This window comes from Molossus molossus, unplaced genomic scaffold (genome assembly GCF_014108415.1).
Source record: "Molossus molossus isolate mMolMol1 unplaced genomic scaffold, mMolMol1.p scaffold_m16_p_7, whole genome shotgun sequence".
Classification (NCBI taxonomy): domain Eukaryota; kingdom Metazoa; phylum Chordata; class Mammalia; order Chiroptera; family Molossidae; genus Molossus; species Molossus molossus.
In genome coordinates this window covers 38,810,369-38,836,966 of record NW_023425401.1, presented here as the reverse complement: position 1 = coordinate 38,836,966, position 26,598 = coordinate 38,810,369, and the positions used below count along the sequence as shown (strand labels likewise).

At 37.5% G+C, this 26,598-nt stretch overlaps 1 protein-coding gene across 5 annotated transcripts in view; it reads left to right on the top strand.

Annotated features, from left to right (window-relative positions):
• Positions 1-26,598, top strand: part of ADAM22 (ADAM metallopeptidase domain 22) — a 239,128-nt gene that overhangs the window by 163,656 nt on the left and 48,874 nt on the right. For all 5 annotated transcript variants that reach the window (XM_036246471.1, XM_036246469.1, XM_036246470.1 and 2 more), the window contains exons 9-20: positions 919-993; positions 2,792-2,863; positions 3,701-3,867; positions 5,211-5,295; positions 6,325-6,415; positions 8,396-8,447; positions 14,668-14,767; positions 17,163-17,234; positions 17,455-17,547; positions 21,711-21,791; positions 24,892-24,942; positions 25,167-25,230. In XM_036246471.1, the coding sequence (XP_036102364.1) occupies positions 919-993; positions 2,792-2,863; positions 3,701-3,867; positions 5,211-5,295; positions 6,325-6,415; positions 8,396-8,447; positions 14,668-14,767; positions 17,163-17,234; positions 17,455-17,547; positions 21,711-21,791; positions 24,892-24,942; positions 25,167-25,230 (1,003 nt within the window). The remainder of the gene's footprint in view (positions 1-918; positions 994-2,791; positions 2,864-3,700; positions 3,868-5,210; positions 5,296-6,324; positions 6,416-8,395; positions 8,448-14,667; positions 14,768-17,162; positions 17,235-17,454; positions 17,548-21,710; positions 21,792-24,891; positions 24,943-25,166; positions 25,231-26,598) is intronic.

Sequence of the window (26,598 nt, the reverse complement as noted above, 5' to 3'; positions counted from 1 at the left end):
TTCTTCTCTCTCCCTCCCACTCTACCTGAACAAAAAATGGAAAAATGTCCCCGGGTGAGGATAAAAAAAAAAAAAAAAATGAACATAGCCTGAGAGTGAAATAAATGGGAGTACAAAATGAAATCTATATCTTTTGATTTTATATGCATGTAAATTTCTGGAAGAAACCAGTCACTGTGCTGTGCCCACTATTGGGGAAGGATACAAACTAGGTAGATGGGGACAGAGGTGAGAGGAAGACTTTCACCCCCTCCTTTTTATAATTCTTTAATTTTTGAACCATGTACATTTATTATTTACTCAAAAACTAACTGATGAAAATGAATACTAAATGAATAAAAAAGGGAAACTGTTTTGTTTATTTTTCACATATTTTTTTAGTTTTTCTTATTTAAATTTTTCAGCTCTATTGAGGTATAATTGACAAGATATTTCATAATTGTAAGATAGTTAAGTGTACATTGTGAAAGCACTTCCCCCATGGAGTTAATTAACACATCTATCTCCTCACATATTTACCTTTTTTCTGGTGAGAACATTGAAGTTCTATTTTCTTAGCAATTTTCAGTTATAAAATACAGTATTATTAATGTGAGTGTCCATCAATGGATGGACGGATCAAGAAAATGTGGTATATATACAATAGAGTGTTATTCAACCTTAAATACAAAGTACAAAAATGCATGGTATTACTTATAAATGGAATCTATAAAACAGCAACAACAAAAATCAACTCAGAAACAAGTGGCTGCCTGGGGCTAGGAGGTGGGGAAATAGGGAGAAGTTGGTAGAAGGGTACAGACTTTCAGCGATGAGATGAATAAGGTCTGCGAATCGAATGTGTCACACCTTTTTGAGTTTTTCACAGCCACGTTCAGAGGGCTTATTTAGGTGTCTTTTCCTTTTACTATGTTGCAGCTCCGTCGACATCCTCGAAATGTAGAGGAGGAAACCAAATATATTGAACTGATGATTGTGAACGATCATCTCATGGTAGGATTTGCTGAATTTTTTGTTGTTTGAGCTTGTTTGTACCTTGGATAAAACTGCCAAGGCAAGAATAAGGCTAGAAGAAAGAGACCCATAAAGCTTTAACCTGGACAAGGTATTTGTGTAACCAAATATATTTGTTACCCAGCAACAAGCTACAAATAGGAAACACGCTTAGGTGAAAGTAACTAACAGTATTTTGTGAAGTTCCAAAAATATTTCTGGCACTCATAATGTCAACTCTTACGTGACTAATATAGGGGCTATCACCTCCTTTTACTAAAAATGGCAAGGTTTAAAAAAGAATGAAAACTTCCACTCTATTGAAAAAGCGAGACACCGATAATGTGACCCTTTAGTTTGCAATGTTCAACTTGATCCTAATGAAATGAAAGCAACTTATCTATTTCTGTCTTGCTGTGCAGTAAACCATATGGAAAAGCTTATATAGCCAAGTAGGAAAGAATTTTAGGATAAGAACCTAGTGAAACTTCCACTTTGTTGAATCAGTTATTTTGTTATAATCAATTCCTGTATATATTTGATTCCCGGGCATGTGGCAGTCATATGGTTCCAGTCACAGCCCAGCAGTAAGTTATAATGCTCAGTGTTCTGTGTCACCGGGGAATTGAACTAAAAGTATCCAGTGATGCATGTTGCTTGACTTTACTTCATTTCCGGTGAAAGTACATTTAGATTTACTTTGAATGATTTATTTGAGGGAAAGTATCATCTACTTGCATAGGGTTGAACAAGTAATATTTTTAATGATCATACAATCAAGAGTGAGTGCTTCTTTCTTACTCAGGCTAAGACTAAGTTATATCTTTCTACCTTTTCAGATTCAGTGAATGTTACTATTCCCTGAGAGTTTTATAAAACCAGAGTAAGTTGCAAAAACATAATTTTGGACATTTTGGAATATCACAAATTCAGATGTTTGTAGACATCTTTATGCAGAAAACAAATAAAGCGAGTCAGGTATTAAACGATAGGGAGAGGTGAGGCCTGTGGTGAAAGAGAAGCCATGTGGCCTGTCTAATGGGAGCAGCTGCTTCTCAGCAGTTACCAGTTATCCCATGTGGGGATGCTAATTTCAAGTGAAGCCGGAAATCAGGTTTTACATGGTATGTCCTGATTTTAAAACAGCACCGAGGCCAAATAAAAGATAGATGTGATTCATATCCAGCCTACAAGCTGCCTCTTTGTGACCCTTAAGGCTTATAGAACTTTTTCTGACTTTGATGCTACTTTTATTTCTATGCCTTATACTTTATAACTTTCATATGATTTAATCATTTTGAATAACAATCTTGTGATAGAAATAAACTTGTGAAATGGATGGAATGAGTATTTTTTTTTCCTTCATCTCACAGGTGAGTAAATTGAGGTCTACAACTTAAAAAAAATTTTTTTTTCTTTATTGATTTTAGAGAGATAAGAAGGAAGAGGGAGAGAGAGAGAGAAACATCAATGAGAGAGAACATCAGTTGGCCACCTCCTACACGTCCCGCACTGGGGATCGGGCCCACAACCTGGGCATGTGTCCTGACTGGGAATCAAACCAGTGACCTCTTGGTGCATGGGCCAACACTCAAACAGTGGACCACAACGGCTGGGCAAGGTCTCCAATTTTTAAGAGCCTTTACTCAGTCTACGTAGCATATGAAGGACTAGGTCTCAGTTCTTACTTTTTTACAGAAAACCTTAGAGATTTTTCAATTATTCCATATTTTCTCTGCTGAGGTGATTATTTGCTGATGACTTTGAAAGTCCTTCACTTGTTTTCTTTTGCTTTCAGTTTAAAAAACATCGGCTTTCAGTTGTACATACCAATACGTATGCGAAATCTGTGGTGAACATGGCGGATTTAGTAAGTACCAAACTGGTTCAATATTGCCATAGAAGAGTTTTACTTCTTGATTGCTAATAGAACAGGTAATATGGTTCTTACTTTTCACTACGCTAACTTACACTTTAGCCAAGGTGTCCCACAAATCCCTGGTAGCCTTGCAGTGACTTTATTGACTTTGCTATCTAGCTGGGAAGATGACAAAAGGAAGTGGCCACAGTTACGCACAGATTTATGCCTGACATTCCTTCCCGTATTTTTCACATTGGAAAAGAAAAGTTTGGGTCACAGGCCCTAACAAAGACACTCCCCATGTACTTCCACCATTGGAAAAGCAGTATAAAAGATGTCTTTTTAAAAAGAAGGCCTGGTGCTGTGGGAATTAGGTAACTAAATAATCCTACTGCACCTACTTTCCAAATCTTCCCTGACAAGGAAGTGCCAATACCTTCTCCAGGAATTTAACCAGGGGCAGTCAGATTGTATAGAAAGATCTCCCTGCAGAGTCTTGTTCTATTTTTGCCAGGGGAACTCAAGAATGCATGAATTCCTTGTCTATGTGCCCGAACGTGGAGTCAGAGAGCCTTGAATAAGGGTGCAAATATTTGTCAAAACGTGATCTTTTGTTTCTGACTAGTGCTGTTCTTTGGGTATTACTTGGTAAACAGTTGATTCTCTGTTAATCAAGGGGAAGTGTCTGTAAATTAGAAAAATAATTATCTTTCTGAAAAACAGTGGTATTTCTTACATCAACTAAAACTCAAGGTGTTTCCATAAACGGAAATTTGTAGTCCTGTTTATAAAACATTTGATGTTTACCACATGTACAGCTGGTGTGTTCATTTTGTTGTATCCTAGATATATAAAGACCAACTTAAGACAAGGATAGTATTGGTTGCCATGGAAACCTGGGCAGCTGACAACAAGTTTGCCATATCTGAAAATCCATTAATCACCCTACGTGAGTTTATGAAATACAGGAGGGATTTTATCAAAGAGAAAAGTGATGCAGTTCACCTTTTTTCGTACGTAACTTTTGTAATGGTTTATTATTTCTTTGGTTCCATGTCGAATGCTGTATGACTTGTGACTGAGATATATCCTTTCTGCTGCATAATGCAATTAAGATTTGACAGGGAAGGTACATTTGGAAGAAGTTTTAAAGTAAAATTGTTTGAAATTGACATGACAATTTAAGAGGTTTAATCACGAGTTATTATTGCATGTATATTGCATGTAAATTTTAAAGAGATTTAATCAAATCATTTACTGAGTAAAAACACTTAATGCTCATAAAGAGTTTTTTTAATTGATGAATTATACTCTTTAAAGTTGCTGTCTTTTAAATGTTAATGTTGTCTTTCTTTTTAAGGTGAGAGCTTAGCGTTTCCAAAGTTTATCTTTTTAATTTTTCTCACTCTTATAGGGTTTTTTGGTAACATGCATATTTTATGTAATAGCAAGTTATATATAATAGCATTTTAAAACCCTATCATCTGAAGTTGGAGCTTTTGTTGAAGAAAGTTATCAATGGAAATAAAAGAGTATATTTTGGGGGTAACTTTTTATTCTTACATAATTTCAAATTTACAGAAAAATTGCAAGAATATTACAAGGAAAAACCCTATGCCTTTCACCCAGATTCATCAACTGTTTGTATTTTGCCCCATTTGTTTTATGATTTATTTCTACCTATCAATTTTTTTTCCCCTGAACTATTTGAGAGTAACTTGGAGACATTTACTTACTGGGCGATTACTACTAAATACTTAAGAAATTCTCTTATATAACTATAGTAAATTATTAAAACCAGATACTTTGACATCGATATGACACATTATCTAATCTGTAGTCTATATTAAAATTTTACCAATTGTCTCAATAATGTCTTTTATATCCAATTCTCTCCCCGCCTCAAATCCAAGATCCATTGTAGGATCACATATTGCATTAACTGTCATGTCTCTTTAGTCTTTAATCTGAAAGATTTCCTCAGCCTTTCTTTGTTTGAACTTAACATTTTTGAAGAGTATAGGCCAGTTATTTTATAGAATGACCCTCATTGTGGCAGAAATACCACAGTAGTGATAGTGTATGCTTCTCTGAGCATATCATATTAGTACTTATTTTTTAATAGGTATAGCTCTCTTGAAGATATTTAGTGATTATATGGGAAGATATCCCCCAGAAACCTTTTTCTTTGGTTATCTGTGTAAACAATTTTCACCTTCCTTCCTTCCTTCCTTCAGGAATATGTAGTATACAAATGTTATGTGTACTGAGAATATAAACAAGGAATTTAATAATGAGAGGTGTCATGATATTTGAACTGTGAGCAGTAAGTACTTTTCATTTCCTTTTCTGAAAGGGGAAGTCAATTTGAGAGTAGCCGGAGCGGGGCAGCTCATGTTGGTGGGATTTGCTCGTTGCTGAAAGGAGGAGGCGTGAATGAAGTAGGTGTGAACATCTGTACAGTACCAAGTGGTATGATGGCTGAAAATGTTTTCTTAATGTATAAGAGGTTATTTCTCAGCATTCCACATTCTTCACGTTAGGTTGTTTTATTAATACCAGTGTGGTTACTGTAAACAACCAGAGGACAGAATAGGGAAATAATAGAAGATGATAGCTGATAATTCTGTTCATGTTCTACTTAGAATAATTTCTAGATTTAGCTACTTACAGATATATAGAGAAAATATTTACTTTTACCTTTAATGGACAACAAGACCCCCTGTTTATCACTTTGATTTTCCAGAGAAGTGGGTAATTCCCTGAATTGTTCAGCTTTCTATGAAAAACCCAATTGGAATTTTCTTCCTTCTTTGCTACTTGGCACATTTTTGGAGAAAAAAAATAGACCAGACTTTTCAGTGGGTTCCTTCTACCCCCTAAGGCACTAAACCTGATGGAAGTGATCTAAAAGAAAAATATTTGAATTGTTAGGAGGCTATATATTAAAAAGAATCCCTGTCTTCTCAAGTTTCTTTTAGCTAAAAATCATCACCACATCCTGTTACTTAGTATCTGTTTTCTGAAGCCACATTCTATTTAGTTTGGGGAAATTTCAGGGGTACAAAAGGACACACAAAGATAAAAAAGTTCCAAATAATTTACACATTCATTATTATTTTATTGTTATCGAAAAGACTGGTTTAATTATATGTAAGTGTTACATTTTTCAGAAATGTCACTGGTGACATTTGGACTCAGAATTAGACTTAAGTTTCTAAAACAAAACGTTGATGATTCCTTGGCTTCTAGTTTTCTCTGTAAGACTTTATCAAGTATCAATTTATTTCTTACTACTTCTTCCCAACATGCTCAATAATTCAGTATTAGCTATTATGAGTTTAACCTATGCTAAATAAAATACTTAGAAATTACTTATTTTTAATTATGTTGTGACTTTTTCTCTGGCCTATCTTAAATAAAAAATAATTTGCATTTACATGTATTTTACTTTTGTTTTTGTTTTTCAGTTTGGGAAAACTGATTTAATGGCAGTTACACTTGCCCAGTCTTTAGCCCAAAATATTGGTATTATCTCAGACAAAAGAAAGTTAGCAAGTGGTAAGTTAAAGTACACATGTGGTTTAATTGCATTTAAAATAGACTGCCTACAAAATATTTCAGAGAATGAGATTTTTAATTCAGTTACTTGATCAAACGAGTTTAGATGATGATAATAAGGTAAACAGCCCGGGCACAAACATTTTTTCAAGAGTAATACAAGGTTATATTTATACTACAGATGAAAATTTCTCCATGTCTTATAAACATATAAAGCTATGTGATGATAAATGTTTGAATTTAACACAAAAAAGGACAAAATAAGCTCAGTTAGGTAATTTTAGTTTAATAAACAATCCTAGGCATATACTGTTGTATTATGGTTTATTTAAAACATCTCTTAGTATGGCCACAGAGAATATGCCTGCCAGGTAGTATCTAACCTGATAAAGGACTTAGTAAATAATGGACCTGTTGGCAGCTGTGAGAATGACACCAGGTGTTCGACCAGTGGGGTCAGACCGAACCGACCCGGGTTCAGCAACCTCAGTACTTGAGTGCTGGCTAGGAAAGAATTTAGAGTCAAGACTCAGACTATAAGAGAACATTTTTTTAGAAAATCACAGAGGTAGAAGAAGTAATTTGTAGAAGAAACGGGCTTGGGAAACAAGTTATAGAGGCAAAGGAAGGGCCCTTGGAACTTAGAAGTAAGGAAGGTAAAGGTGACCTGCCCAGAGGGATGGGGCGGGGGAAGGGGAAGGAAAAGGTGCAGGAGGGGTCCGGGAGGGAGAGGGCACTGGGTCCCCTGTCCTAAGGGTTTTAAGGGTGGATATTTTAGAGGAGGTCCCAGCGGAAGAGCTCAGTAGAATATTAAGCAGTTTTCCAAGTGTGTCCTTTCAGGGTTGGGGTCTCCACTGACTGACTGGTCGGCACCAGGGTAGGGGGTCATTACTCAGTGCAGCTGGTCCTGAGGTCAGCCATGACGTTGTTTGTCTGGTTCTGCTGCTTTTCTGGGCCTGGAGCTGAAATATAACTGAGGCCTAAATGTTATCTCTAAGGAGGAAAGGTCAGGGGTCCAAACTGCATGGCTAGCAATATGCTAGGGGAGGAAAGGTCATCCTGGGGATGAGGTCCCACCCTACAGTTGTCCATTGCTAGGCACCGGGGCTTTTCTCCTTGGTGACCTTCTGTGTCTGGCCCATCGTCCTTGCTCTGCTCATGTCTGTCTAACTGCCTGCCACAGACCTAGTGAAATATGCTAGGTTTAGCATCTATGAAGAATATATTTTCCCAAGTTACTTTACTAGGAATGGCCAAACACGATGTATTATGAGTAATTTGATTATAACCATGTTTATTTTATTATTTTTTATAACAGGCATTATAAATATGATTGTTTATATCAATACTAACTATTGCCATTTGTGGAATACCCATTATGTGACAAATAATTGAATGCCAGTGTTATCTACATGTAGATACTCAGTTAATTGTCTAGATATCCTTGCAAGATATGCATTATTAGCACCGATTTACAAATGTGACTAGATCATAAAAAGTTAATGTCTCAAGATTACACAAGATTATGTTAAATGGCAAGCCCAGGTTTTGAACCTGGGTGTTTCTGATTTCAAAGCTTTTCTGCTTAACCAATATCCCTTACTGCCTTCTACCAGCAGCTTTGGTGCAGAGGCTTTTAAAAATGAACAGGAAATTGTAAGAATCCACATAAAGGCTTAGTGGTGTGTCACGATTTCATTGTATTTTATTTTATTCTAAAAATACAGCCACTTGTTAAAATATCAAAAGATTTAATTTTAGTAAAAATTATGTCATCTTGACAGGGTCAGAGTAGGTTTTTGTTGTTATGCATTCCATAGAAACTTCAAATATAAAGGACATTAGAAAGCACATATTACATTTTAAATGTTACATAAGGAATAAAGTTAATTTTAGTGCTTATATAACTTTTAAATATTGGAGTGACTCTAGTGCACCTGTTTTTACCTTGTAATAAGGAATGTGTACTCTTCCTTATAGGTGAGTGTACATGTGAGGACACATGGTCTGGATGCATAATGGGAGACACCGGGTGAGCTACTTGTACTTGAAAATTACCCACTTTTCCTTTTTCTGCTGTGCTGCTGTCTTCCTAGGAATATGACACTCAGTAACTCAGTGCCTGGAGCCTTGCCACAGGCATTTAAGAGAAAATCAGAAGTAGATCTCAGTGGTTTTGTATGTAAAATATTTTCACAAAATAGTCTCTTATTTATGGAAACAATTGATGTCAATTAAGCTAGAAGGTTAAGACATTTTTCACCTTGAATCTAGGCTGGAAATGAGGAACAACTTTGTTCTTGATGGCTTGCATACTAAACTCCATTCCTTTTATCTTCTTCAGTTCTAATTAAATGGGTTATGAACAGGACTGTCTGGTAAACTGACTTTCAAAAAACATAAACAAGAGCCCAGATTTGTAGCTTCTCAGATTTCCAGCATCCTTCTACCATGTGTCCAAGCCTATGGTGTAAATAAATACTGTGATGGCTGATTTCAAGCTACTGATGGTGCACCACTGAACAAGGGGTGGGAGGAATTGTGCACAGTCACTTTCCTGAGAAAGGTTGCTTTTATACTGTCCTACCCTTCACACACTCTCTGGTGCTACCCTTTTATTCTTTCTAAATAAATTCTATAACCATTCCTTTCATGCCAAGCTTATCACTACCAATTTACTTTTAACTTTTATCACCCAGATACTCATCCAGCTTCCAAACTCCCTCTCTCCCTTCCTGTACTCCGCTTCCATCATAGTTGAAAAGGTATAAAGAATGAAAGAGTGAACACTTATAAACTACTACCTAGATTTAAAAAATTAAATTCTGCCTACCTAGTTAAATATCCTTTATGTGTTCTCTCTATTGGCCCTCACCTCGGCCAATGTAACCACCATCTTGAATTTGGTTCACATCATTCACAAATTCTTTTTTATACTTTTAATATATGTATATGTGTGTTTTTGCTGAAGTAATACACAGCATTGCAATTCAGTTTACATGAAAGGCATCATACTATATATATTCTTCTGTGACTTGGTTTTTATTTTTAGAGAGAGACAGAAACCTTGATTAGCTGCCTCCTGCACGTCCCCTACTGGGGATCAAGCCTGCAACTCAGGCATGTGCGCTGACCAGGAATTGAACCGGGACCTCTGGTCCATGGGACAATGCTCAATCCACTAAACCACACTGGCCAGGCAGTGACTTGCTTTTTTAAATCAACTGTATGTTTATGCAATTCATCCATGCTGATAATATGTAGCTCTAGTTCACTGACTGTGTATGGCACAATTTCTCCATTATCCTCTTAATGCACATGAATTTTCCTGCTCAGAACTTTTGTTGAGTCTCCATTGTCTAAAAGATAAGGTTCAAATTTCTTCCTCCAGTATTTAGATATTCATAATCATGTTTTTTGTTTTGTTTTGTTTTTTAGATAGAGTGGAAGGGAGGGAGGGGGAGAGAGAGAAAAATATCAATGTGAGAGAGACACATTGATTGGTTGCCTCCTGTATGACCCCAAACAGGGCTGGGTATTCAACCTGCAATCTAGGTACGTGCCCTTGACCAGGAATCAAACCCACAACTCTTCAGTCTGAGGGCCGACACTCTATCTGCTGAGCCAAATTGGCCATGGCAGATATCCATAATTTTTATTCATCCTCATTTGCTATCTCCTTTCCCACACTATTTATGACCACTCTGCTAACTATAATTAAACATGGGTTTCCAGCTTTTTTGATTTGCTAACCATAGTCCTACATGGATTTTCAGCTTCTTAAAAATTTGTTCACCATAATTGTACATGAATTTTCAGCCTTTTTTGATTTCTTTAATATATTCTTTTCATCTAGAATTCTTATTTTTCTTTCTTTAACCACATTTCTAGCCATTTGAAATTTATTGTGATTTTTAACTCTGGTTTTATAATTTAATTCTGTATATGCCAGGCTTCCAGTCATCAATTAGTTGTAAATTTTTGAGGATTACATCTTACACTAATCTATATTTTAGTCAGATCTCACACCATAATATCTTGTACAGACTTGATTTTCAAGAAATATTGATTGATTATATTTGAATTTTGAGCTTCCAAGATAAATAAATGAAAATAAATGATGGAGGGAATGTACATGCACACATATTTAAAATATTTTTTTAAAATTTCCCTGGCCAGTTTGGCTCAGCAGTTAGAGCATCAGCCTGTGGACCAGAGAGTCCTGGGTTCAGTTCTCACTAAGGGCATGTACCTCAGTTGCAATTTGTCTCTGGCCCCGGTTGGGGTTGTGTGAGTGGCAACTAGTCAATGTCTCTCTCTCACATCGATGTTTTTCTCTCTCTCTCTTCCCTCCTCTCTCACTCCTGCTCTATCTGAAGATAAATGCAAAAATGTCCTTGGGTGAGGATTAAAAATATATATATCTCTTTGGATCCGACTGATAAGACAATTACCGTATGATTTCATTTACATGTGCAATCTGAAGAGCAAAACAAACAAACAGAACAGAAACAGACTCATAGATACAGAGAACAGACTGATGGGGAGATTTGTTCGGGGGCTGGGTGAAAAAGGTAGAGGGATTAAAAAGTACACGTTGGTAATTACAGAATAGTCACAGGGATGTACAGTACAGCACAGGAAATATAGTCAATAATATTGCAATAACTATGTATGGGGCCAGATGTGTACTTGAAATATCACAGGGACCACTTTCTAAAATAAATGCTAAACATATGAAATTAATACAGAATAATATTAATGTAAACTATAATTGAAAAATAGAATTTTTGGCCTTGTTTAGTAATAAGAGGAAATTATAAAGATCCTTTTTTTATAATTGTCATTTTTCAACAATTCAATTTTATGCTGGAGGTTTTTGTCTTTTAAAGTCTATTTAGTGTATTATACCTGATTATTTTGATTAACTATTAAACTCAAAATTTTATGGGCAATCTGCCTAACACTAAGCATAATGTGTAGCAAAATGAAATGGCAACACTCAGATATATATAGCTCTTTGCTGTGAACTCTTTTCACATCAAATAGATACATGTAAGAGAAAAGCTTTGTTGCATAAAACATTGTCTGTATGTTGCTATATATAATTTGATCTGTGCCAAACATTACCTAACAGCACTAATTATGAACATATATTTCCTAAGGGTACATTCTCTCCCATTTCTACTTTTTGAAGATTCTCTGTAATGCAAAATGTTGGAAAGCACTTTTGAATAGAATATTTTCCTATTTAAAGGTATAAAAATTAAAATTTTAAGAATGCACTGAATATGTTACCCTCTTAAAAAGCAGATTTGGGGCAGAGGCTGGGGAGAGACATGATATCTGCTTTCAGGTATTTGAAGGGCCATGGTGTGCTAGAAGAATTAGTTTTATTTGATCTAATTAACAACACAGACTGTAACTATAGGAAGTCAGATCTGGCACAGTGAAGGTTAAGAGCAAACTATGCATTTCAACTGTTCATATATAAAAAGAACTTCTCTGAGAGGCAAGAGTTTCCTGCAACTGTTGGAGAGCAGGCTGAACTTCCAACTGTGCAAATGGGCTGGGCCAGGCCAAGACCCATGAGGGCCCTTTGCAGGGCAGGGGCTGATCTAGGCTTTAATTTCTAAGGCTCCAACACTAAGAATCAGTGACTTTCTTCTTTCACAGTAGGAGCCATCTCAGGTTTTGAGCAGTAGAATTAAAAGGAAACTTGAGCCCTGGCCAGTTTGGCTCAGCGGTTGAGCGTTGGCCTGTGGACCAGAGAGTCCTGGGTTTGGTTCCTGCTAGGGGCACGCACCACAAAAATAAATAAATAAATAAAAATAAAAGGAAACTTGAAGGAAGCCCTGGCTCAATTGCATAACTCTGGCAGAAACATGCACGATGGATTAGTGGGTTTGGTGATAAAAACATTGTCTGGGGTGTAGGCATTGGAAAAATGGAAACAGAGCTTGAGTCTGTCTCCTTAAACCACTTGGCCATCCTGACACACTTTGAACAAACAAGACAAACAAACTAAAACTCATAGACGAAGATCACACTATGGTGGTTGCCAGAGGGAAAGGGGGTGGATGGAGGTAGAAAAGGGTAAAGGGGGTCAAATATATGGTGATGGAAGGAGACTTGACTTTGAGTGGTGAACACAATGCAATATACAGGCGATGTATTATAGAATTGTATACTTGAAACCTGTATAATTTTATTAATCAATGTCACCCCAATTAATGTACAATTAAAAAAGAAAAAGGAAGTAATATATGTATAAACAATTTTAAATAAAGAATAAAGTATATGACTTGCTAGGAAAGTGAAGTAGTTCAGGCAATTTAAACCTACACAGCTTTATTTGGGGAGTTTGACATGAAACCCTTGAAAAATGAGTATAGAGTAAATAATCATTGTAAATTTCAGTAATTGACTGACAAAGCATTAACTACTATACTAGCAGTAAGTAGGGATATAAATGAACATAGCCCTTACAGGGTAGTGAGAGAGATTTTATAAAAACTATTATTATCTTAATTGTATTTTCACTATTATAAAAGCTCAATGTAAAACAATTCTTGAAAAATATAGAAAGTGATAGCCATAGTTAATGTTACAAGAAACAGTGTTAAAATAATCTTTAAATCCAGTATTTCTCTTTCCATTTTTATTGTTCTTTTATAAAATTTGAGTTCTATTAGATATATAACTATTCATTTTTACTTAAAATTATATATTTTTCTGAGTTTTTAGTCAAACACCATGATTATTAATAACTACATGGTATTCTATTTTAATATATCACAGTTTAGTTAATTTTCTTTCTTTTTTTTTTTTTTTTTTAATCATCCTCACCGAGGACGTTTTTCCATTTTTTTGTTCAGGTAGAGTGGGAGGGAGAGAGAAGAACAGAGAGAGAGAGAAACATCGATGTGAAAGGGACACATCAAGTGGTTGCCACCCGCACAACCAACCAGGGCCGGGGACACACTGCAACTGAGGTACATGCCCTTAGCGGGAACTGAACCCAGGTCTCTCTGGACCGCAGGTCGACGCTCTAACCGCTGAGCCAAACAGGCCAGGGCTAGTTAACAATTTTCTTACTATTGAACATTCAGGTTATTGTCATGATATTTGCTATTATAAATTGTGCCACTATAAATATCTTTTCTGACCTATTTGTACACATAGCTAATTATTTCCTCAAGAAAAAAATTAAAAGCTACTAGATTTGAGGATATTTCTCAACTGACATTGCCAAATTACTCTAGTCAAGTTTCTTTTTCTTTTGACCCTTTCTTACTTTACTTGGTATACTTTTTTGTTTGTGCTTTGAAACAATCTGAAACTTGAGAAGTTGCAAGAACAGACAGAGCACCTTTTTGTCCTGGAATCGTAAGTTGCTAACTTGGTGCCCCGTCCCTGCCAAACACCTCAGTGTGCACTTCTACAAACAGGACATCTTCCTACGGAAACACAGTGCAACCATAAAACCATCTAATTCTTAGCCCTCATTTAACACTGGCTCTATGTTTCAAAATGTCATTTTTTAAAAGGTTCAGAATCAGGCATCATTTTTAAAAAATATGTTTTCTTTATTGATTTTTGAGAGAGAGAAAGGGAGAGGGAGACAGAGATAGAAACATCGATGAGCGAGAACATCGATTGGCCGCCTCCTGCATGACCCCCACTGGGGATCAGGCCTACAACCTGGGCATGTGTCCTGAGCAGTAATCAAACCGGCAACCTCTTAGTGTATGGGTCAACACTCAACCAACCAGTGAGCCACGACCAGCTGGTATCATGTTTTTATGTCTCTTTGGCCTCCTTCAGTCTGGAGCAGTTCCTGTCTTTCTTTGACTTTCATGGCCTTGACACATTTGTAGATTACAGGTCAGTTGTTTTGTAGAATGTTTTGCAGTTTGGGTCCCAGCTCAACTGTAATATTTAGGAAACACTTATGAAATAAATTATACCTCTCTTTGATTGAAATGACAGATGTATGTGTGTGTTTCCTTTGCATATATATACAAATAATGAACAACCCATCACCACCATTGGTCACCAAATGAAGAATTTAGAAATGTACCGATTGATTAAAGTTCTTAGGGATTTGAATACACATATTGTACATAAGTGGGATTTATTTTTTATTTTTGAGAGAATGTATAATTTTAACAGTGTTCAGTTTTAACACTAATATACAAACAAGGGAGACAAAAATTATGCCCAGCTATTCATGTTCTTCTGTCTTATAGCTATTATCTTCCTAAGAAGTTCACCCAGTGTAATATTGAAGAGTATCATGACTTCCTCAGGAGTGGAGGTGGTGCCTGCCTTTTCAACAAACCTTCTAAGGTAATGAGTGTGATCGGAGTTAATAGTTATTAATCGTTCTGAAGTATAATAAACACAGATTTTTCAGCCATTGGGAGGCATACAAGAGAGTGTTTCATCTTGGCTTATATGTACATATTCTAGATTTGCCAAGTGTTTGCATTTTCAAAGTCAGCTTTAATCTTGGGCATTTGGGCTTTTCTAATGGGAATAGAAAGCAGGTAGAAATAAGAGTGCCTGCTTTCTGAAAATTTTTCTTTCTTTTTTTTTTTTATATGGCCAAATGATGATTCAGGGATAGCTTACAAAAATGTTTTCATCTTGTCTTTCTTTTTCTTTGTCTTGATGACTTCCCCTCAACCCCCGCTTTGGATACCTAATCACAACTCATACAGGTAGAAAGGGGGTCTTGTCTACCCTCATTACTCCCTACCACTGCCTTTCAGAGTAAGCAGCATGATTAAAATTGCAAGTAATTCTCAATATGAAAATCAAGTTTGCGTAAAGAAGAGGGGAAAAATCTTTCTACACTTCAACTTTGTCAGAGGCTTTTGCAACTTGTGGAACATCCTCTGATTACTGACTGCCTGGAAAGCAGGTCTTCCTCCTGCGTTTGGAAGACTGCACATTAAAGAAGAATGCTTTGGCCCTGGCTGGTGGCTCAGTTGGTTGAGCGTCGTCCCCTGCACCAAAAGGTTGCCAGTTTGATTCAGGGTCAGGGCACATGCCCATGTTGCAGGTTTGGTCCCTGTTCAGGATGCATACAGCAGGCAACCGATTGATGTTTCTCTCTCACATTGTTTCTCTGTCTCTCCCAAATCTTAAAAAAAAGGATGCTTTTTCTTGTTAATTATATCAACTGTAACGTGCTTCTGTGCACCACAGAGATATGTGGCATTGCTTTTGTAATCGTTCACCTGGTTCAGTCCGGAGACATTTAGGAAATGTGTCACAGGACACTACAATAATTTTAACACCAGAAGTTTCAGAAGTGATCATTGAACTAAATTCCTGCTGCTATAAAGGAAAAACAATTCAAGTATTTTTACAAAAATTAACTGATTATTCTGAACCCAGAGGAAGATAAGAAGAGTGTTTTTCATCTGGGTAAGTTTTAGTTTTGGCTTCCAAAACTGTCTCATTTGTTATGATCCCTTTCAACTGAAAAGGAAATCTAGGGATGAGTTGATTCTTTTTGTTGGGGAGAAGAGAGTATCTGAAATTAGGTCGGGATTCTTTTTTGTTGGGATTTCTTTATTTTCTTCTTCCCTCTAGTTGATTTTAAGAGAGAGAGAGAGAGCTGATAGGTGTGTATTCACCTCCATTCTGTGGTATGTAGACTTTGAGTAACTTTTGAATGAATATTATATATTTAGAACATAGCAACTATATTTACTAATTTTACCTATAATCGTAAGATAAATGATATTCAAAAGATATTATCAATGGAGAGTTAAAAATTAAACAGTCTTAAAATATACTCTTGTATAGGCCCAAAACTGCTTCTGTCTCTGGGGAGAATTATCATTGCTGTTTCTCTGCAATATTATGTTACTTGAAGGAAGCATATTTTTTTTATCCTCACCCGAGGATATTTTTTCCTTTATCTTCAGATAGAGTGGGAAGGAGGGAGGCAGAGAGAAACATCAGTGTGAGAGAGATACATCAACTGGCTGCCTCCTGCTTGACTCTGACCAGGGCCAGGTACAAACTGCAACCAAGGTACATGCCCTTGACCAGAATGGAACCCTCGACTCATTGGTCCACGGGCTGAGCCAAACAGTCCAGGGCAGGAACCACATTTTGTATTAAATAAATCCTTAGATTTGTTATTTTGTGATGCTTTGCTCATTGTCAATAATAAACTTTCTGTTGCACAAGAAAATATAATTGATAAAGGGCATTTCACAGGTGATTGAACTTATTCCTCGCAGCAGTTCGTGATGTGGATGTACAACTGATATGATTCCTGTTTTAAATACTAAAACTCCTGGGCTCTGAGATGGCAAGCCATTTGCCCAAGATCAGTAACTGAGCCAAGATTTGAATCGAGACATCTGACTCTTTGCTTCCTATTTGAAGGATATGAAATTTTCAGGAGTGAGTCTGGCTTGGTGTTAGCCAATGGCTAGATCATCTTTTATTTTGATGGCATTTATCAGACTCTATTAGGTATATATGTATGTTATGTATGTAAATATTAAATCTGACATGGAAACAATATTAGGCACTTGTGTTCTAAGGTTCCCAGTTATAAAGTTATAAAAAGTCATGTTTTCTGTTTAGAAAAATAAAAATATATTTTGGAATAACAGACAGATATGCCAGAAGCATAGGTGTGGCACTTGGGGTCTCATAAGGTCTGTGATATTGATTTGTCTATGTGTTAATTCTCTTTTTGGTTTTCATCCCACAGCTTCTTGATCCTCCTGAGTGTGGTAATGGCTTCATTGAAACTGGAGAAGAGTGTGACTGTGGGACCCCGACAGTAAGTCTCTGGGTGTTTTGATGAGTTTTAAACTTGGGGTCATTCCAGGTCCACACACCGAGGTAGATACATAGAGCGGGGGTTATGCCTGGCAATTTTATAAGATTTGTGGAAGAAAGATTATTGTTGTGAGGTTGTACATTTATTTTAGAAAATATCCTGGTACTTTCAGGAAAATCACACTATTTTCTGACATTATACAAATGTTTGTATTTCTTAGGAATGTGTCCTGGAAGGAGCAGAGTGTTGTAAGAAATGCACCTTGACTCAAGACTCTCAATGCAGTGATGGTCTTTGTTGTAAAAAGTGCAAGGTAAGTAAATGTTGATTTATAACCAACTGAAAAGAAGACATATTTAGTTACATTGCTGAGGCTAGGTAAATATAATCTAATAACAATAGTAGCAGCTAACATATTTAAATGACTAAGTGCCAGGTGCTTTACAGGATTCTCACAAAATCTCCAGAGGTGTAGTAACTATTTTTATTTCCATTTAACAGATGAGAACACTGAGGCTTGTAGTGGTTAAATAGTTTGCACAGGTTCTTACACAGAGTAAGCTGGGGAGCTCGGGCCTGAACTTTTATAATTCCCAGAGTTTGTCCTCTCACTACTACTGCCTCCCTGAGGAGCGTGTATATTAAATGAAAACAGGTGTTGGATCTTTGAAGGATGTTTTCCCTATCTTGTACAGTCAGGTGGATATTCAGTAGACCTTTGCTGCTCGGCTTGGTATATCTCTTGCATTAGCCATTGAGGGAGTAAAAAGAATACTTTTAGACATGATAACACCTTACATGTATTGTGCAAGAGATTTTTAAGATGCATCTTTAAACACATTACCTGTTTTCATACTCCCAATAGCATCCTCTATCTGTCTCCAAATATTTTAGCCTTTCCAACAAGACTAACAGTTATTTGAGGCTTACCTTTTCCAAAGAAATCTATTGATATTTTTCTCTTCTTATATAAAGTCTAGTACAATATTCTACATTATTTCTGAGGTTGAATATCTGTCTTTTATTCTGTACATTTTATGGAGGCAGAACCAAGACTTACACAGTAACTGGTACAGGTTCTTAGTAAATATTTGTCGAATGAATTAATAAATATGCTCGGTGCCTCTTACTGATTATTTGCTGATTAGTCTAATTAGAGTTAAGAGAGGGTGGAATACGAACCAAGTACCTACTGAGTGCCAGAGATAGTGCTGAGGACTTTTAATGTATATTGTCTTATATCTGGGTTTCTCAACGCGGGCACTATTGACATTTGTGGCTGGATAGTTCTTTGTGGTGAGGGTGTGTCTTGTTTATTGTAGAATATTTAGCAGCTTCCCTGAGTTCTGCTTATTAGATGCAAGCACAATCCCTTCCAGTTGTGACAACCAGAATGTCTCCACACATTGCCAACTGTCCCCTTGGGGGCAACTTCACTCCTGCCTCAGACCGCTATCTTAGATAATGCTTACAACCACACTTTTCTGATAGGCATTATTATCCAGATTTTTTCACTTGAGCAATCTCAAGGAAGTGAAATAACCTGCATAGGCTCATTCAGCCAGTAGGGAATAAATGTGCAGTTAATCCCAGCTCTGCTGGCAGCGATTTCTGTTGTTTCCCCGTTACCACCATGTCTCTGGCAGCTTTTTAAGACAAGCAAGGCCCTGGCAGAGATCTCTGAAAGCACTCTCTAAAAGGGGAAGATTAAACGAAATGTGAAACAGACATTCTTTCACTTGGCTGCCTCAACTATTTATTCTGTCAGCTTTTCCAACTGCTGTAACAGGGGATCCCCAATCCCTTATTTTAATTCTCAATATTTTAAGTCCGCTGCCCATCTATCAAATGCATTTAATTAGGCCATTTTTCTTTGATTTATAGAATTCAGCTCTTTGTGATATAATCATTTCAAGAAACAAGTTAAAAAAAAAAAAAAAGAAAATACATACAATAAACTGGCATGTTAATCATTCCACAAATAAGTTCCAGCTGTACCAGTCAAGTAAGGTCTCTTTTGCCACTTTCTCTACCCCCCCCCCCCACACACACACCTTTACCCTGTGCTCCTGGAGGAGCCAGAGGCACGATAGTGAATGGAGGAGGGGAAACAAAAGAACAAGATGAGAAATTGTGTGTATCTCTTATTTTTTCTACATATGTTTATAATAATGTGTCTATAAGTCAGAGCTGGCAAACATTTTCTTAAAAGGGCCAGATAGGAAATAGTGTAGGCTTTGTGAGTCATAGGTGTCTGCCTCAGTTTCTTAACTCTGCCTTTGGAAACAGCCATCAAAAATACAGAAACCAATGGGCCTGGCTGTGTTCCAATAAAACTTTATTTATAAAAACAAGTGGCCACTTACCCATCAGTAGATGAGTGGACAAAAAAGCTGTGGTATGTTTATACAATGGAATATTATGCAGCAGTAAAAAAGAAGGATTTCTTATTCTTTGTAACAGCATGGATAGACCTGGAGAGTATTATGCTGAGCAAAATAAGCCAGTCAGAGAAAAACAAGTATCACATGATCTCACTTATACATGGAGTCTAGTGAACAAAATAAACAAAAGAACAAAATAGGTCCAGAGGCATGGAAGCATGGAACAGACTAGCAGATCTCAGAGGGATGGGGGACAGGGGGATAGAAAGAGATTAACCAAAGAACTTATATGCATATAGGACACAGGTAATAATGTAGGAAATGCCTATGGTGGTTTGAGGGCTGGGTGGAGGAGAGCAAAGGAGGGGAAAACTGGGGATATCTGTAATATCGTCAGCAACAGCAACAAAACAAATAAGTGTGCCCAGCTGGATTTTACCCTCAGGCCATAATTTGTGGACCTCTGCTGCCAAATATTGCTTATTTACATGTTAACGTCTCTCATTAGTGTGTAAGTTCCGAGAGGGCAGGGGTTTGGTTGATGTATTTACGGCTGTATCCCAGCACTTGGAGCAAGCCCCCTTTATTGTGCCTTCTCTCAGAAACCTCTGGTGCTTCTTGAACATTTACACTAATGTAAACTCTACCTTAAATCAGCTCATATTTCTACCTCAGATGTTCTAAAACTGTGGTATGCCCCAGTTCCAAGGAGGAAGAGAGCCAGAGTATATGAAATGCAATTATTCTGCTGATTTCCTTATTTTTATGGCCTATTTAGCTCCATTAGAACAGTTTTTCACACCCTGGTCTATTTGGATCAGCAGTTAGAGCATCGGCCTGTGGACCAGAGAGACCCGGGTTCCGTTCCGTTAAGGGCACGTACCTCGGTTGCAGTTTGTCCCCGGCCTCGGTTGGGGTCACATGGGTGGCAACCAGTCAGTGTGTCTCTCTCACATCGATGTTTCTCTCTCTCTCTTCCTCCTTATCTCCCTCTCGTTCTATCTGAGGATAAATACAAAAATGTTCTCGGATGAGGATTAAAAAAAAAAAGTTTCTTGTGAGAAGGATTTTTGTGTCTTGTTTTTCTTTGAGTCCCCAGTGGCTAGAAAGTAACTGGCACATTTTAAGTGGCTAGCAAATACTTGAATGAATAAATGAATGAATGAATGAATGAACACAATTTTTGTTTGGAGCATCTGACAAGTGTCTGTTGACATGCTGACTGGAGTTGGCAATGTGCTGTTCATGTACGAACAACAGGAAACTCAATTGTCTGGAGGGTTGTGAGCAAGGAAGAGAAGATGAAAGGGGCGTGTGTGTGTGTGTGTGTGTGTTTCTGTGAGCAGAGATCAAAGCATAGAAGGATCCAGTCCAAATATTAACATTATGGAGAAGGAAAGTAAATGGAGTTGAAGAGGAAAGATGAAAACATTATATTTGTCATGTTATAATGAATACTCTCGCAATTTATAAATCAAATGAGCTTAAAAATTTATTTGTACTACTCCCACACTTGCAAGAAATATTTGAGGTGGTTGAAAACAGACCAAAAACCTCCCATACGTGGGTCCAAATCAGAAATATTAGAAAAGAATAAAAGACTGAGCTATAAATATATGTAGGAATGAGGCAGGACTCAAAGGGAAAGGACAGCATGGGAGGAAATATGTAGCTTTGCCAGAAAATCTAACTTTTGAAATTTAGCCCAAAATGTAACTTCCAAATTCTTGGCAGAAAAGGCAAGAAAAAGTCATCTAAAAGTGCCAGTAAGAATGAAGAGTGACGTGTAAATCTAATTCCTGGACCTTGGACTGACTTGTCCTGGTGGAGATGTACCATCAAGCACTATCCTATTGTAACCAAGTCACCTCAGGGCTGTGTGTGATGGCTGTGCCGGTTACTTCATACACAAGAAACTCTCTCCGAAAAATATTCAAGGAACATTTCATTCAGGAACTGGTTTTCACAGACCACCATCTTCAAGTAGTTCAAGATGTTCTTATCCCAGAAATATTAATATTGCTTTTTTTTTAAAGATGATACTGTGAGAAATTCTTTAGCCATTTTACACATTGATTTTTGCTCATTTTAGTTTCAGCCGATGGGGACCGTGTGCCGGGAAGCAGTAAATGATTGTGATATTCGTGAAACCTGCTCAGGAAATTCAAGCCAGGTAATTCACAGAAAAATCACTCAAAACTGGACAGGAAAAACTAGGTGTACCTTTAGGGCACTGAGGCCCCAGATGACGTGAAAATGGACAAGATGCTCATGCCTGTCATACAGATTCTCTTTTCATTGATTCTTCAGGAATTTAAGTTTCAGTAATCAAAGCTTGAGCATGCAGCATAATTTTGTCTTCATGTTGAACAAAGCCACGACTGCATGCATACCTTTTTAAAGTAGAGAGTAAAATTCATTGGCTTTCTGTCTATTGAGTAAAGGAGGAAACAAAGGTCTCTCTTCAGCTGTTCGAAATAGGAGTCAGCTAAGGCAGAGACCCACAGGGCTGTGAGTTTTGAGAAGGAGCCTGTTTCTCTGTCTTGACTCTTATCTGAGACAGCTTGCATCACCTCAGCCTTTAATAGCTGCTCTTGAATCGAATATTACTTGGTTGTAAATAGAGAAGATGGGGAAGTTGATTAACTTTGGCAAGTGTTCCCAGGTTTCACATGGTCAGTGTGTGTACAGGTAGTTCAGGACCATGAACATGACCACGCACGATGCAACCGTGTAAAGTCATCTTAATAGTCAACTGAAGAAGCTACCGTTGTTCTGTGATCTTTTTAAAAAGCTTGTCAGATTCTTAAAAACTTTCTTACTGTTTAATTTAAATGTGTATGGAAATGAAAAGTAACTAATTAATTTACTTTTAGTTACTTTTAACTAAATTAAAACAGAAACATTTAGAATGAAAGTGTTTGCCCTGGCCAGTGTGACTCAGTGGTTAGAGCGCCAGCCCGTGCACTGAAGGGTTAAAGATTTGATCCCTGGTCAAGGGCACATGCCTCGGTTGCAGGTTTGATCCCCAGCCCCGGTCAGGGCGTGTGTGGGAGGCAACCAATCAATGTGTCTCTCTCACATCAATGTTTCTCTTTCTCTCTCTCTTCTCTCTGCCTCATCCCACCCTCCCTTCCACTCTCCAAAAATCAATGAAAAAATTATCCTCAGGTGAGAATTAACAACAACAAAAAAGAATGAAAGTATTTTATTTCTTTGTTAAAAAAAAAACTTTCCAGGTGTAGTACCACCTTCTTGTCAACCTTAGGATACATAGTAAACCTAAGGAACTCTTCTCTGCACTGTTGAATTATTATATGCCTTTCTAAGTTTGGACCAGCTTTCAAAGGGGGTTTTATCCTTTGTGTTTTCAATGTCGTGAAGTGCCTCCCAGAGACGTAAAGATTTGAATGTGAAGTTTTTTTTTGCCAAATTGCACCATCAACATTCCCATAGTCAGCGATTTTTTTCTATAACTCCATTTGTATTCGATTAGAATTTCACTTCGTGTCATCACTTTTTTCTTTTTCTTTTTTTTTTCCTGCACTTTCATCATTGTTGGCCAGTTACGTCTTCTGATTATCCAGTTTTGTAAAATGTCACATGCATACTAAAAGACAGAGAGGCCACACAACTATATACCTGTGTCTGTGCATGAACTGAGTAAACAGATGGCGAGTGAGCAGTCACTGAGAGGCTTTGAAAGAGTGAAGTCAGGTAAATAACATTGACCTGTTATTTACCTAGTGATCAGTGGACTGAAGTGCGAGTAGCAGAGTTTGTGCTTCATGCAATTACTCACCGTTAATGTATTATGGTAACTAAAATTGGAACTGTGTTGGGGTGCTCATATTCTTGAACAAAATTGTGATAACAGAAATTCATGCATGTTGGAGCCATGTGAAGCTAGGACTGCCTGTGTGTATTTTTCCTCCAGAGAAGAGGAATTCAGTAGTAGCATATCTACATTAACCACTAAAATGCTTTATTTTAAAGACAACCATTAAGAGACTGAATATTTTTCATGTAAAAGTATTCTCCTTTCTTATTATCTAGTTAGCATTGCATCTCTAAGCTAACACTTAGTGATGATGAGGCTACAATGAAATGCTGGACGTGCAGATGTTCTTGTCTCGCATTAGGTGTAACAGCATAAATTGGAGATATAGCAGGTCCTCAAATAATGGAGTGGTCAGTGTCATTTTATTAGGTAATGTTGATGAGATGCCACAGGAACTTAAACTCTTGTTTATTTCAGTTAACCTGTGGTTAAATTGGTTTCATTATACTTCGTTTTGCTTCAAGTCACAGATCCTATCGAGGACATTAAGTGAGGACTTACTGCATATGTATTATAGCTATTAAAAATCATACCTACAGCCCGGCCGGTGTGGCTCAGTGGTTGAGTGTCAAACCATTCATTAGGAGGTCACCGGTTCAATTCCATGTGCCCTGACACATGCCCAGGTTGTGGGTCAAAACCCGAGTGCGGGGCGTGTGGGAGGGGGCCAATCGATGTTCCCTCTCATTGATGTCTCTATCTCTCTCCCCCTGTCCTTTCCTCTCTCTATAAAATCAATAAAGAAAAAATAAAAAGATACTTAAAAAAAAAAGTTTATTATGATGAAGGAATTTATAAGTAAATGGAAGAAGCAGAATATAAAATCGTATCGATACTTTGATTATTCCTATGTTTACAAATATCAAAACTTATAGAAAAAGGTAGAGAAAAATAGTACCAAAATGTAAAAACTAGTTGTCTTTGAGTGGTGGGGATATGAGAAACTTTTTTCATTTTCATTTTGCTTTTTTTTTTACATTATGTAACTTTTCTCAAATGAGTATTGAATTAGTATAATGATAGAAAATTATATAATAACATTTAAAATTACATGTGAATGCTTTGGAATTTTCTGCACTTGCTACAAAGTCAAAAAGGGAGCATGCTATAAAGCATGTGTTTTTATAACAAGTGCAAAGTAGACATCTGCCCGAGAGTCATTTTGAGTATAAGGGCTGTGTTGCCTCTCGTGGTAAAAAAAAAAAAAGAAACATAGTTATTGCTCCATCTCTGCACACATCTTCCTTGCTTTTGTTTTGTGCTATTGTTCTTGCTCTGAGGAAGAATGTATCTGTATAAAACAAGATGCTCTGAAATTCTAACAGCCGTGTCCTTGCTGTCAGTTCTTTCTGTTTGCTGCTATGTGATCAGTTATTTCTGCCTCTGATATTTTGCTGTGCATTTGGTTCATAGTTCTGTTTTCTTTTCCTAGTGTGCCCCAAATATTCATAAAATGGATGGATATTCATGTGATGGTGTTCAGGTAGGTTAGTTCACCTTTACCTAAATTTTTCATGTGTACCAGCATGAAAGAAATACTGAAATCTTATCAGAGTAAGAAAATGAATTTAAATGTTTGGTAATCAATTCTGAGGATAAAAGGTCTTTATGATACTCATCTACTAGTTCTCCTGTTCTTATTTCCTTTTGCAGTTACCTGGCATCAGCAGACATTGTATCACTCATAGGTGTGCTTTTCCATTTTAGGGGATTTGCTTTGGAGGAAGATGCAAAACCAGGGATAGACAATGCAAATACGTCTGGGGGCAAAGTAAGTAACTAGTGTGGCTTGATCATTTCAAAGTGTGATATCAGGCCAAGGGACATGCGAGCTGGAAGTAAATTTTCAATCACTTTAAAAGTAAGTGATTCTTAAAACCACGACAAGTCTCAGTGTTATCAGGGAAATTGGGGTATCCCTTTCCCCACTGAGTGCTGGGGGTGAGAAAAAGAATTTTCTGAGACTTGCATAGGAGGATGAGTGATTTTTATTTGCATGGAATTACATCCCTGGATTTCCAAAGTCCCATTTCTCTTAGTCCAGTTATAGAAGTGTAGCTGGCGCTTCGGTAGAGCGAAAAGCAAAGCCATTGTCCAGAGTTTCTGTTCCATGTTGCAGCTGGGTTAGTTTCAGTCCATTGGTTCATTGTGTGTGGGGTCCATATGGCTGTGGGCCATGTGGGCAAATACAGGGGAGCCAAGAGAGGGCGCCCCTGCAATAACGGTCCTGAAAGAGCCAAGAGCACCAAGAGAGGGAACTCCTTTGTTTAGGGAATTAAATATTCCAAATCTTTCCAGAGCTTGCAGTGGCCACACCCATTCTGGCCAGTGACCTCTGTGCCCATGTGTGTCTGGCAGCAAGCATCTTCCCTAGTCCCTCCAGCTTTACTGGGCATGCATCTATCTCCCCTCTGTTGGACCCCTAGGGAGTGTAAAGTTGTAGCTTCCTGGCGAAGTTGCCCAAATGCCATGTCTGTAATATTAGGCCTTCTCTTTGCTCCTTTCCTGTTATTAATCACTAGGTTAATTACAACAGTATCATTAGCAGGGGCATTTTTGTGGAGATTGGAGAAGGGCACCTCTGAGAAGACGTAGCCCTACACATCTTGGGTAGTTGGCAGCGCCTTTGGATGAGACAGAAGGCGCCGTCACTGCCAGGCAGGTGCGGTCCATGCCAGGCATGCAGCTTGGAGAAGGGCACAGACCTGGATTTCAGCTCCACTGACACTCTTCACAGCTGAGTGTCTGTCCTTAAGCAAAACCTGTACGACCATATGGGATGGATGTGGACTCTGGCTAGGGCGCTGTAGCATTTTAGCTTGAGTTGCTTTTTCTTCCTCAGCTGTCTTTCTTAGACTCTGGCCGGCTTTTCTATGCATTGGTGACCTGCCAAGGTAGTTCTGCCTTATCAGACAGAATTTTTTTTTTTTGTAGTACATGCCCCTTGCGGGAACCAAACCTGGGACTCTCTGGTCCGCAGGCTGATGCTCAGCCACTGAGCCAAACTGGTCAGGGACAGACAGAATTTTTAATGTCATTCCTTTCAACTTTGTCAGATTTTCATAGGGAATTATATAACAATTACACTTAAAACACATTATTGTAATTATATATTTATATTTAAAAATACATTTAAATG